This window comes from Crocuta crocuta, unplaced genomic scaffold (genome assembly GCF_008692635.1).
Source record: "Crocuta crocuta isolate KB4526 unplaced genomic scaffold, BGI_CrCroc_1.0 scaffold25, whole genome shotgun sequence".
Taxonomy (NCBI): domain Eukaryota; kingdom Metazoa; phylum Chordata; class Mammalia; order Carnivora; family Hyaenidae; genus Crocuta; species Crocuta crocuta.
The window spans coordinates 13,146,849-13,159,709 of NW_027532015.1; the positions used below are offsets into that span (position 1 = coordinate 13,146,849).

The 12,861-nt window shown below is 41.6% G+C and overlaps 1 protein-coding gene across 1 annotated transcript in view; it reads right to left on the bottom strand.

The window, feature by feature from the left end:
* ARFGEF3 (ARFGEF family member 3) overlaps positions 1 to 12,861 on the bottom strand; it is a 153,186-nt gene that overhangs the window by 11,437 nt on the left and 128,888 nt on the right. The window contains exons 27-33 of the mRNA XM_077776166.1: positions 12,393 to 12,496; positions 10,621 to 10,765; positions 5,568 to 5,696; positions 3,484 to 3,660; positions 1,775 to 1,889; positions 883 to 985; positions 510 to 641 (exon numbers count right to left, since the gene is read on the bottom strand). Coding sequence (XP_077632292.1) covers positions 510 to 641; positions 883 to 985; positions 1,775 to 1,889; positions 3,484 to 3,660; positions 5,568 to 5,696; positions 10,621 to 10,765; positions 12,393 to 12,496 — 905 coding nt within the window. The remainder of the gene's footprint in view (positions 1 to 509; positions 642 to 882; positions 986 to 1,774; positions 1,890 to 3,483; positions 3,661 to 5,567; positions 5,697 to 10,620; positions 10,766 to 12,392; positions 12,497 to 12,861) is intronic.

Below are 12,861 nucleotides of genomic sequence, written 5' to 3' on the forward strand. Positions count from 1 at the left end.
GAGATCATAGCCAAGTTTTGTGAGTTCTTTGATATCTGCCAGAAGAAAAAGCCATTGGTACATGGTGATCCCTGCATGAGTAAGTATATTTTAACCTCACTTATCAGTTACATTCAACTGAAATTATGCAACTTGTAAGTGTTAAGCTCTTTATGGGAGATATAAGAGAAAAAAAATCAAGTAAGTCCACTATCCTTAGGCACTCGTAGTCTGGCAGGAATATCAATGTTTAAGCAAATAATGGATAATCTAAGTAGTCCAAGCAAGGCAAGCGCGGTATCAAGTGTAAGCGTCCAGGCATTAAAAGGACCCTGTCTGATCTGGGCACTGGGGATGATCATAATGCTGTTGACTGGGTTAGTTATTCCTCATAAAAAACAGTACTGACAAGACGCAGAGCCACAAGGTGTATGTCCCTAAGGGAATGGAAAGTGGTCTGGTGATGTAAGACCTTCATCACCAGATGATAGGTGATAGAAGCCCCTGGGATCACAAGCCCCAGCCCTTACCTGCTGAGCCATGGCTCGAATGCGCCAGTACTCGGCCTCCGCGCTGGGGGAGGAGGAGGGGGCCGCCACCCTCACCTGGCAGCCCTCCCCACTGAAGCTCTCGGTACCACTGTGGAAGCAGCCCAGCAGATCCTAGGGAGAAACAACAGCAGACGTTCCCTGGGTGTGTCCAGGCCCCCACCTGGAGCTGACACGGTCTCCGTGTCCGGGACAAAAGCACTCATCTGACAACTTCTTTCTCACCCTCTGCAGGATTTCAGGTGAGATGGCCCACTCAGGGGAGGAGGGCAGAACCTGGGTGCCCAACCTGACGGGCAGGACGAGGGCAAAGGAAGGCTGGACATCGCTCTGGCTCCTCCTGCCCGCACTTTACCTTGACTGGCTTGAGCGTGGCGGAGAATGCGTCCTGCAGGGCGCAGCATGCTAGCCTCCACATCTCCTCCGTGAACACGGGGCCCGCTGTGACAAGGACATACCTGCCCAGGGAAATGAGGGAAGAGATCCTGGATCTGTCTGTCTGCGGTCACACGGCATAAGCCCTTAACAGACACACGCACAGACGTATTCCAGAGTCTCCATGCAAGTCTCGCTGCCTCTCATCACTCCCGTCTTTCATCTGTGACATTCCTTTGTCCTAACACTGTTTCCTAAAGCATTTATTTGACTATCAAAATATCAATGAGTCCCCAATATAAACAGGGCAATGTTTAAGCTTGCATGCAAGGCTGTATATATATTCTGTGCTAATTTTTTCATTCTAGTTCCATTTTCTACCACTCCTCTACAAATGACAATCAAAATCACAAAAACCTTCCTGTCACTTGTAACTCTGGCCTCCGTGCTTACGTTTGTGATGCTCTCCTTGCGAGTTCCCACCAAACAAAAGCTAACCTACCTCGGGGGATCTGACCAAGTGTCATTAATGTGAAAAGCCCTTGCTGACCATCCTGCTCCTCGGCCCTCCTGTCCCTTCTTGGCATGGATGGTAACTCCTTACTATTATCATTTTACATGGTTCTCTCTTTGTTACATCTTTTAGAAAAGGCTAAATCCTCTCGAGGGTAGGGATCTTACTTCTTATGCAGCAGAATACCTCGTATAATGCCTAACACAATAAATATTTGCTGATTAAACATGAAATGAGGAATTATTAGCATATATAGATGTGTGTGTGTATATGTGTATGTATATGCATACATACATATATACATATATTGTATATACACACATATATTTTGTGGAGGGCCAGGGAACCATTTTCTCACCTAATACAGGAGCAGCCCACCCGGGAGATGGTCTCCGTGGGCTTGGCCACACACGCCACCAGTAACTCAAACAGGTCCTTCAGCATCGTGTTGATCATGCTCTCATACCTGATGTCTACAGGGAAAAGTAAGACCAAGATTTCACTCAACTGTGTTGTGAAGGAGAGGGTTGAAATGGCATTTGTAGCAAAAGGAGGAAGTCCTATAAGCAACTGGGAGAAAAGTCATTTTCTTGGGTTTTTTAAACTCAATTTTAGCTTGTATTATCCATTTCAAGATGAAATATGTGGTTTACTTTTATGTGTTGAGGTACAAAGTTAAGCATGTAATTCATCTACTTAGGCAGAATATAGCATATACAGCCTGAATAGTAGCTAGTAAAAATAATTTAAATTCTTTAAACAATGGAAAAACAAAATGTATACCTTCCTTATTGCTGATAGACTAAGTAAACTGAGTTCAATGCTCTCAGCAAACAAAACACCTCTTGTCTTACCAGTACGTGAACTTTTCAGTCTGGCACACTATTCCCAGACCAAAGAAGGTGAGACTTCCCCAAATCACATTCTATTTGTCCAATTCAAGGACTGTATTCTTTCCCTCAATGCCCCTGTGATGCCACAGCTTCAACTTTCAGTAGGACCTTCAAAGGTTCTGTGCAAAGCAATGATCCAGATGAGAACATCTACCCCTATGGATAGTTATTGCTTACATGTGGAAAAATCCACTTGTTTTCTTTCACGATTGATGTTCTTTCTTATGGGGCAAATTGTCCTCACACTTAGCATAGCTACCATTTCTTATCTTTCCTTTTTGACTCTCCCTTGGGGTGAAAGTCTCAGGAGATTTTCTAACCTTTCCAACAAGGGAGTCTTTTACCTCACCTCTTCATTTATAAAGAAAAGAGAAAGGCATATAGAATGTTTTTTTAATGCCTATTTTATTTATTGAGCGGGGAGGGTGAGAAAGAGGGGAGAGAGAATCCTGAGCAGGCTCCGCACTGTCAGCGCAGAGCTAGATGTGGGGCTTGATCTCATGACTTGAGATCATGACCTGAGCTGAGATCAAGAGTTGGGACGCTTAACCGACTGAGCTGCCCAGATATACAGAATGATAACTTCTAGGGTTAACAGTGATTTTTCTTGTTCTCAAACTTCCAACTGTTCCTACGAAGAACCATGAGCAAGAATCTAGATTTCACAAATGTTGCCCCGCTGGTACCATAGCTGACCTGTTTCTCTTGCCTCTAGTTCCTGCTCTATCTGCTGACTTCAATACCCTATCGACCACACACTTTGAGATGTTTCTCAAAGTGCCACAGATACCAAGAAGAGTCCACCCCTAACCTCTTAAACAACTTCTTGCCTATAATTTAGGCCTGTTCTAAAATCTTATCTCCTCCATTTAGCCTCCCCAGATGAAGCAGGAAGATATACCCCCGTCACTTTTTTAACCTATTATATATTTGAACTTGCCTCCCCTCTCCTCATGCACAGACTTACTAGATGGCATTTTGCTTTTAGTCACATACGCATTTTAGGTATCAATTTTCATTTTGATCATCTATGAGAAGGTAGGCAGTGACCATATAATTCTATTGTAGTCATTTCCAGACAAAAATCAGACACTGGTATGTATAAGCACTTTTAAACAGTGATGCTTCCTGTGAAAAAGGTCCCCAGCATGGACTGCTGTGGCACCATAGATACCTGAGTGTATAAAGCTCTGAATGTGCTCCACCACCAGCTCACAGGACAGGCCAATGGCATGCTTGAAATTAGCAGAAGCCACGTCCCAGTACGAATGGTCTTTATGGCTACGCCGGAGCCAAAGGGACATCACAGGGAGGAGAAGGTGAACCACCGCATAGATCCCAAACCCGGGTCCTGGAAGAGAAAAGTCAGCCTGAGAACTGGGATCACAGAGCTCTCCTGTAGTGAGAGGGAAGCTCCCGCTGTCGCCTGGCATCGCCCATCTCTTTCACGGGCATCCCCCACTCTCAGAGAAGCAGCAAGGAAAAAGAATTTACTACTGATTGGGGAATATGTGGTCTTTGGTGGCATTTTTCTTGTTTTTGATGATTTTACTTATGCAAGTGACACATGAATAAATTCATAAAAAAATTAAATATCAATAAGGTTAAAGGATCACCTGATTGACTTTAGTCCCCAGATATAAACAAACATACAGATACATATACACACAAGAAAATACCCTCTAAAGTATTTTAAAGTATACACATGTCTATACGAAACATTGAGAAACACATTAACTCACATTAGAGACATTCTGTCGTTAACACATTTAAATATTCTTCATTTTGACTGCCATATACTATTCCATTGTACATATCCACAACAGTTACTTATCTGGTCCCTTACAGATGGCCATTTAAGGTGTTCCTAATTTTTTGCTTTATAGACAATGCTATAATGACAATCCTTGTGAAAGTGATGGATTTTTAAAATCTGATTACAAAAGTAAGGCATCCTTTTTTCTTTTTTTCCTTTTTCTAATAAGCAGAAAACACATGAGAATATAAAGAAGAAAAAAACCTCACCCACAGAGATAATCACATTTTGATGTTTGACTTCCAGTCTTTTTGAATGTACATGTATATTTATAAATGCATAAAATGTCATAAATTTGAGATTGTACTCCATAGTATATATACTTTAAATATTCACAGATACTCATTTTAATGTCTGTAGAATATTTATATGCTCTTACCAGAATTTACTTAACCCATTTAGGGTATTCATAATTTTTTTGGTTTTCAATATATTTCAGCAAGCATTATATACACATTTTATCTATTAATTTTGATAATTATCAAGTCTTCATTAGTTTATGATAAATATGAAATTCCTCTTACTACAAAGGAATTAACTAGTGGGTTCATTTGTGGTTGATTTCTATAGTTTCTTGGATCTTGAGAAAATTTGCATGTGTACGTGTACGTGCTAAATTTGATTAATTTGAAAGAAGAAATAAATTCCTCAGGGCCATTCTTTTCCTGTGGAACTAAGGTACTTAATGACCACTAAATGTCTTTTTCTAAATCTAATCACCTATGACCTTTATACGTTCAAAATCGTGCTGTCTTAGGGCCCCTGGGTGGCACAGTTGGTTGAGCGCTCAACTCCTGATTTTGGCTCTGGTCATGATCCCAGGGTTGTGGGGTGGAGCCCTGCCCTGGCCTCCGCACTGAGTGTGGAGTCTGCTTAAGGTTCTCTTTCTTCCTCTGCCCCTCTCTCCTGCTTGCATGCTCTAAAAAATTAAAAAGATCTTGCAGTCTTCATATTGCATATATATATATGTGTGTATGTGTGTGTGTGTATATATGTACGTGTGTGTGTGTGTATATATATATATATATATCCATATATACATAGGGTTTATTTATGTCACTGGAGACCCCATGAGTCCTACTAACAGCCCTGGGCCAAGAGCTTGTAAGATCCAGTCAAAGAGGAAGACTATAATCCTGGAACAGAGCAAAGCCAATACCCTTGGCCTGATTATTGTGGGAATCCAACACACTCAACTAACCGGATAGTACACATTATTTGTAAATGGACTAGTGGGAAGACATGGAAACAATAATGGAACTTATCTTAAACATCACTGCATCATAGCCATTCAGCAAGTATTTAACTGAGCATCTATGATGCATGGAGCTCTGCCCCAAGTCCCGGGATATAGGTATGAAACAAGCAGACACAAAGAAATGCCCTCCTAAATGTTATATGCATAAGCGCTCCCTCCAAAAGAGAGAGGTAGAAATTCTTACCAGGTGTTTTGGTAACATCTCTCAACAGCTCAAAGAGTAAATCCAGGGTGGGTGGCTGGTGCTGCCGTGGACAGTTGGACACAGCTGCTGTGAGCTGCTCCAGCAGGATGATCCAGACTTCTATCAGCCCTGCGAAGCAGAAGCAGATCTCTGTGAAATCCTGTTAACCGTAATACAGAATCATCAGAAGACCAAACTAAACGCTGTTAGGTTAGCAGTGTGTTGTATGGATGTGAGGTATCGCCTGCTAGGGTAGCCAGCAGCATCTACAAGCAAGGACAGATTATGATTTACACACTCTAACAAAGTCAAAGGGAAAAAAACAAAACAAAACAAAACCAAAACCCAATTTCTTCTTATTCCGTTACGAGAAGAAGGTGACGTGGTAAATTCTACTATATTGAAGCGACTGTCAGATTTCTTGGGAGCTGATGATACCAAAGCAATAAAATATCCTTTTGTATCACCCAAGTATATCTTTAAGTAAAAAAAACCTTTTTAGTGTTTATTTTTGAGAGAAACAGAGCACAAGAGGGAGTGGGACAGAGAGAGAGAGAGGGAGACACAGGATCTGAAGCAGGCTCCAGGCTCTGAGCTGTCAGCACAGAGCCCAATGCGGGGCTTGTACTCACAGACTGTGAGATCATGACCTGAGCCGAAGTCAGACGCGTAACTGACTGAGCCATCCAGGTACCCCTAAATATATCTTTTTAAAAAAATTTTTATTATAGGGGCGCCTGGGTGGCTCAGTCGGTTAAGCGTCCGACTTTCGCTTAGGTNCATAATTATGTATACAATTCAGTGGTATTAATTAAATGCACAGTTTTGTGCACCATCCCCATTACCTATTTCCTAAACTTCATCTTAAACAGAAAACCTACAACCATTAAGCAGTAACTTTCCATTCTCCCCTCACTCCAGCCTCTGGTGTGGCCTTTATGGAAAACAGTTTGGTATTTCTTCAAAAAGCTAAACAGAATGACCAGATGACCCAGAAATTTCTCTCCTGGGTCTATACACTACCAAGGAATTGAGATACTGTAGACTGTAAAGTCTACTCTACTTTCTGTCTTTATGACTATTCATATAAGTGGGATTGCCTATTCATATAAGTGGAAACCTACAGTAGTTCTGTGTCTGGCTTATCTCATTTCGCAAAATGTTTTCAGGGTCCATCCGTGTTGTACTGTGTATTAGGACTCACTCCTTTTGATGGATAAATAACATTCCATTGTATGTTGTATCACGTTTTGTTTGTTCATTTATCTGTTGCCAGACGCTTGTGTGGTTCACACACCACTTGGCTATGGTGAACAAGGCTGCAGGGAACACTAGAGTGTAAGCATCTGTTTTGGTGTCTCAATTCCTTAGAGTAGAGACCCAAGAGAGACATTTCTGGGCCACCTGGTCATTCTGTTTAGCTTTTTGAAGAAACACCAAACTGTTTTCCATAAAGGCCACACCATTTTACATTCCCGCAAGGGTTCCAATTTCTCCACGTCCTTGCCAACACTTATTTTATTTTGTTGTTGTAAGTGTAGGCATTCCAGTAGGTGTGAACTGGTACTTCACTGGTTTTGATTTAGGTTTCCCTAATGACTAATGACGTGAAGTGTCTTATCATGTACTGATTGGCCATTTGTATATATTTTGAGAAATTCATGTCCATTATTAAATTGTGTTGTCTTACTGAGTTTTAGGGTTTATATATTCTGGATATTAAAACCTTACCAGGAATAGGACTTACAAATATGTTCTATTCTTTTGACTGTCATTTCCGTTTCTGGGTAATATCCTTTGACACACAAAAGTCTTTAATTTTGATGAAGTCTAAGCCATCCATTTTTCTCTTTTATTGCTTATGTGCACTAGTCTATTTTCTTTGCTTTTCTCCATGGCTCATTTTTTCCAAGAGTCTATCATTCATCTCTGGTGTCTCCTTTTTTTGGCAACCTATACATTATTTTGAATTTACCTGTGCACATTGCAGGTGACGCCGTGGGCACTGTCTCATCCTGGGTCCATGCAAATCACTGCCTGTATCTCTCACAGATGGGGAACAGTGCTCACAGCATTAACAGAATGATAAACCCAGGGCAACACACCTCAGCTCCTCTTTCTCCTCTTCAGATTTCATTTTTTAAATTTTTATTTATTTATTTTGAGAGAGTGTGTATGCGCACGAGAGTAGGGGAGGAGAAGAGATGGGGCGAAAGAGAATCCCAAGCAGACTAGATGCTGTCAGCTTAGAGTCTGACATGGGGCTCGGTCTCACAAACCCTGAAATCATGACCTGAGCTGAAATCAAAAATCAGATGCTTAAGGGACTGTGCCACCCAGGCAATCTTGCAGTTTCATTTTAAAAATAAGATACTTTTAGTGTTGCTCATTACTAGGCAAGGGAAAAAGCATGAGATTCTTTTTATTAGATGCAAATAATTTTAATTTGCCATTTACATAGGCACTATCGAAGCCAACATTCCTGTTCACCAGTGCCCTTGGAAATATGTGAACCTGCAGGTCAGATAACTGATACAGAGAAAGGACTCAATTACTCTAGCTTCATCCAATAGGATTTAGAATAGAATATTAAAAAAAAAAAGCCTCCTCTACATTTTTAATACTTCGAATTTTCTTATGAAATATAACTATCAGAAGATGGCAGCTTTTAAATATTCCCATTAAATTAGGGCGCCTGGGTGGCTCAGTCAGTTGAGCATCTGACTTTTGATTTTGGCTCAGGTCATGATCTCACATTTTGTGAGATCGAGCACAGTATTGGGCTCCACACTCAGCATGGAGCCTGCCTGGGATTCTCTCTCTCTCCCTCTCTCTCTGCCCCTCCCCTGCTCATGGTCACATACACTCTCTCTCAAAATAAATAAATAAACTTAAAAAAATCCCATTAAAAAAACTACTTCCACGATTTAGTATCCCCATTTATAGGAAGCAAAACTAAACCCATGGACAATAAATAAAATTAGGTGACAAATGCTCATGAACCTCAAAATATAAGCAAGTTTGGAGGACAGAATCACATGTCATGCACCGCTATAAGGGGTACAGCCAGTGAAGTCCACATGGAAAATTGGACCGCACTTCTTTAACAAATGAATTGCCAAGGAGTGAAAAAGAGTTGAAGAGGAAAATCTAGAGATTGAAAAGGATTTAAGAGACATGTAGTGTGGATCTTTTGTGAATCCTGAAAATTAATTGACATAAGAAAATAGGAAATGGTAACAGTGACTGGATAGTCACTATTAAAGAATTATTATTTGTAGGTGTGATCATGGAATTATGGAATTAGTGGCTATGTTTGTTATCTTTAAACAACACATACTGAAACATTTTCAGATGAAATGCTATAGTGATTTGATCTAAAACAGAGGAAATGGAGGGAACAGAGTGAGGGAGTGTGTGTATAAATATATACTAGTTTAAGCTGGATGTTGGGTACATGAAGGTTCATTATACCATTCTGTCTAGTTTTATCCATCTCTGAAATTTCCATAGGCAGAAAAAAAAAAAAAGGAAATTATTTGCTAACAATTTTAATACTAACTTAGAGCCTTTGCTTTAATTTTTTTCTGATCTAGCAATATGTTATATTTAATTATAACCTTAAAGGCCTAATGAGGGGCGCCTGGGTGGCTCAGTCGGTTAAGCATCTGACTTTGGCTCAGGTCATGATCTTGCGGTCTGTGGGTTCGAGCCCTGCATTGGGCTCTGTGCTGACAGCTCAGAGCCTGGAGCCTGTTTGAGATTCTGTGTCTCGCTCTCTCTCTGCCCCTCCCCAGCTCGTTCTCTGTCTCTGTCTCAAAAATAAAATAAAACATTTAAAAAAAAAAAGGCCTGATGAATTGATAATGTGGAAAACTTTAGATAGGTGTTTGGTGGAACCTTATCCACAAAAAGATGGGCTGCCTAGAAGACACAATGGATTAACGATTTGCACAGATGGAAAAGGGGTTCCTGGCAATAATCCTACACAAACCATTTACAATGGTGGTAAAGACTGTGTTATAAACAACGTTAGCTTCTGTTTATAATTGTCTGGGCAGGAGGCTTAAGAGGCTAAGTAAAAATTATTCTTAACTAATCATTAAATGAAACCTCTATCAGGCAACATCCAGCCTATTTCCAGTATTTTCATTGTTCTCTCCATTAGCTATTCTTCCTTCTGGTTCTTCCTTAAAACTATTCTAAATTAGTGAGGTTTTATTGTTTATAATCCCTATGGAAGACTGTAAATCCTCTCGCTACTGTCATAAGTGAATTTATAATAGAAAAAGAAAACAAAAATTAAAAACAAATAAAAAAGCAAATTAAATAAAACCTCCCCCCAAAAGTCCTCTGCAAGGGTTTGAAACAACCTGTGGTGGATATTAGACCTCTTGAAGGATATAATTTCTATTTCTGGATCTAGAACAGGACAGGGTCGACGGGCTCAGGAGACAACAGCATGAGCATGAGTTAACCCATCTGAAAATGTCCCCAAGTTACTAGACTGAACTCTAATCCACAGGAAATTACATGGGAACTAATTTGAAACACATTCTTAGAAATTATTCTTTTAATGAGCCTTGAGTTCCACCAGCCACAAATAGATTCCCTCTTCAGTAGTGGCTTAATTTCCCCAGTCTCTAACTAAATAGTCCTGCAGGAAGTAATTATATAATGATTGTGTTTCCTAGAAGGTATTAAAGACAATTACCAGCCAATTTAAGTACCAATGCAACCACATTCCAATTTGCTAAATTATAGAGAATTCAGAGTTGGAAACTATAGTTAGTGGAATCTGCAGATTCCCACTGAGTTTCGATGGAAACTGAAAAGGATGGGTTTGGAGATCTTGTCTTGGAGACAAGACATCAAATGACGTTTTTAAAAAGTTCCTGGAAACCGTAGGTAGCCTTGTTCTATTAGAATTAAAAACAACTGCAACATAAAAGGATGATCATTCTTATGATCTATAAGTTACTGAACTCACGGCTTAAGCTTCTGGGAACATGAACAAGCAAATAACCTAGTTCAGTCCCGTCAACTAACTTACCAGTGTCGTCATCAAAATCAGACAGGACTGACTCAATTCCATCCTCACTGCTCGCCGACTGCTCCTGAAGTCTTCGGGGCAAGCTAGCGAGTCTCCCGCTAAGGAATATTGGCTTCAATGGCATTTTGTAGATTTTGGCCAGTAACTAAATAACAAAATATCAAACTGCAATTACATATTGGAAAAAGCTGCACTCTGGGTGTTAAAGAAGGGTAACATTATATAACAGCAACATTCATGTCAGGGAAAACCAGAAAAGCTCTCAACGTATGAACGTTCTAAGGTTGGTTGTGATTTGGATTTAAACGGTAGCTCAGGAGAAGCATCTATCTCACAGAGGAGGTGAAACAGCATTCAGTGAAAATAAAAATGTGGGGAAAAAGACTCTAGGGCTACTTTCTCAGCATCTCAACTGCCTATGAATTTTATAGGCTTTTATAAACCTTCCCAGGGAACCACAAAACATGTCAAGAGTTTTGCCTATGGGGGAGTGCTCTGTGGGGATCACTCAGGAGACAGTCTATAGGCAAATGGGATACCAGACTCTGATTTCCCCTTCCCTTGACACCAGGGCACCAAGGCCAACAGTAAGTGGCGGGATGAAGGACTATGTCGGCCAGGTGCAAGAGATGAAGATACTGGAAGCAGAGCTGACAGATGGCCGTGGGTTCCTCATTCCTCTCTCACTGCTGGAGCCCGTCACCCAGGAATCCTCATTCCTGGGCCAAACTGCCGCAGATCCTCATGAACTAGAATTGTACCTGCTGAACTTGTCCTGCTCCAGAAACCAGGAAAACAGCTGTGAGCAAGACAGACAAAATTCCTGTCCTGGGGGTCTTAACAATGATAAATACAATTTCAGACCTAAAGGCTACGGAAACAATTCCGTGACATGAGAGGGACCGGGGTATGTAGGAATGTTGGCAGGGGGTTGGTAGGTAGCTCTGGTCTCTCTGAGGAGGTGATGGTCCTGATGAGATCAAGAGAAAAAGCGCCCCACAGAGATCCAGGGAGGGAAAATTCCAGACAGAGGGGACGGCAATGGCCTTGAGCGGTAAGGCACTGTGTATCTGAGGGGTAAAAAGACTGTGGCTGGAGCACAGAGTGAGAAGGAAAGATCTGAAGGTGTAAAGGCAGCTGCGGTTCTGTCATGAGTGGGCCTGGTGGAGGTAGTTGGGGGAAGAGGCTGGGGCTGGGTATCCCTTCTAAAGCCCTGGGGCTTTACACTATCACTGCTATCACCATGGGAGAGGTTCCCCAGACCAGAAGGGGCCTGGGGACACAACCTGCAAAGACAGGACTACAACTACCGAGAGGGGAGAGAAGGTATCACTGAAGCCTGGGGGAGAAAGGGCTTCAGCAGGGAGCATCCTCTGGTCCACCGGCATTTGACATGGATGAGGGCAGTTACTGGATTTAGCAAAATGAAGGTCGCTGTTCTCCTTGATAAGTGCTGTTCCATGGGGATTTCTTCACTAGATCTTGCCTGACTGCATTCGTCTTTTGTTTTTGTCTCCTTGCATTGGCTGCATCCCCACCATCCACGTTCTGGTTCTATCATGAGGACTTCCCATGACCTCATGACCCCTTTCCTTACAGCCTGACGCAAATATAGAGATTATGACAGTTCTGAGTACAAGTGAGAAGTTTCAGAGATTTCAATTCAGTTGTGTGTTCTAGTATATTTCCAATTACTTTCTTTCTTTTTTTCCTTCCTGGAAGGGGTGGGGACAAAAGTTTATACTAGAGCTGCAGGCGAGCGCGCCCCGTACCTGAGAGCAGCGCCTGAGGTAATCCAGGGCAGGCAGGCACAGGTCTGGGGACGTGGCTCCTGGTCCTGGGACACAGTCTCCTATTTCTTTACAGTCAACCTCCCCTGGAGGACAGAGACAGACAAAATTACTCTGGCGTTCCCCCTTCAACAGAAGACCTATTCAGTCACACAGCCTTCGTTCACTAAACGTCTACTAAAATAGAAGAAAAAGTTACCCCAAACTCCACGACTCCTTAGACAATCATTTTTCTCCTCTGAATGTGTCATGTTAAATACGGTTGGGGTCATAGCGTGCATCTTATTTTGTTGGGATTATCCCGTTTTGTAGCTCTCCTTTTCACTAAACCATGAACACTTCTTCTGAGTTCTACCATGATACCCAGAGTGGCCGGACGGTGTTTTGTACCTGGACACCCTGTAACTCACTTCTCTGTGCCCTCGGTGTCTTTGAAACTTGATGATTAAGG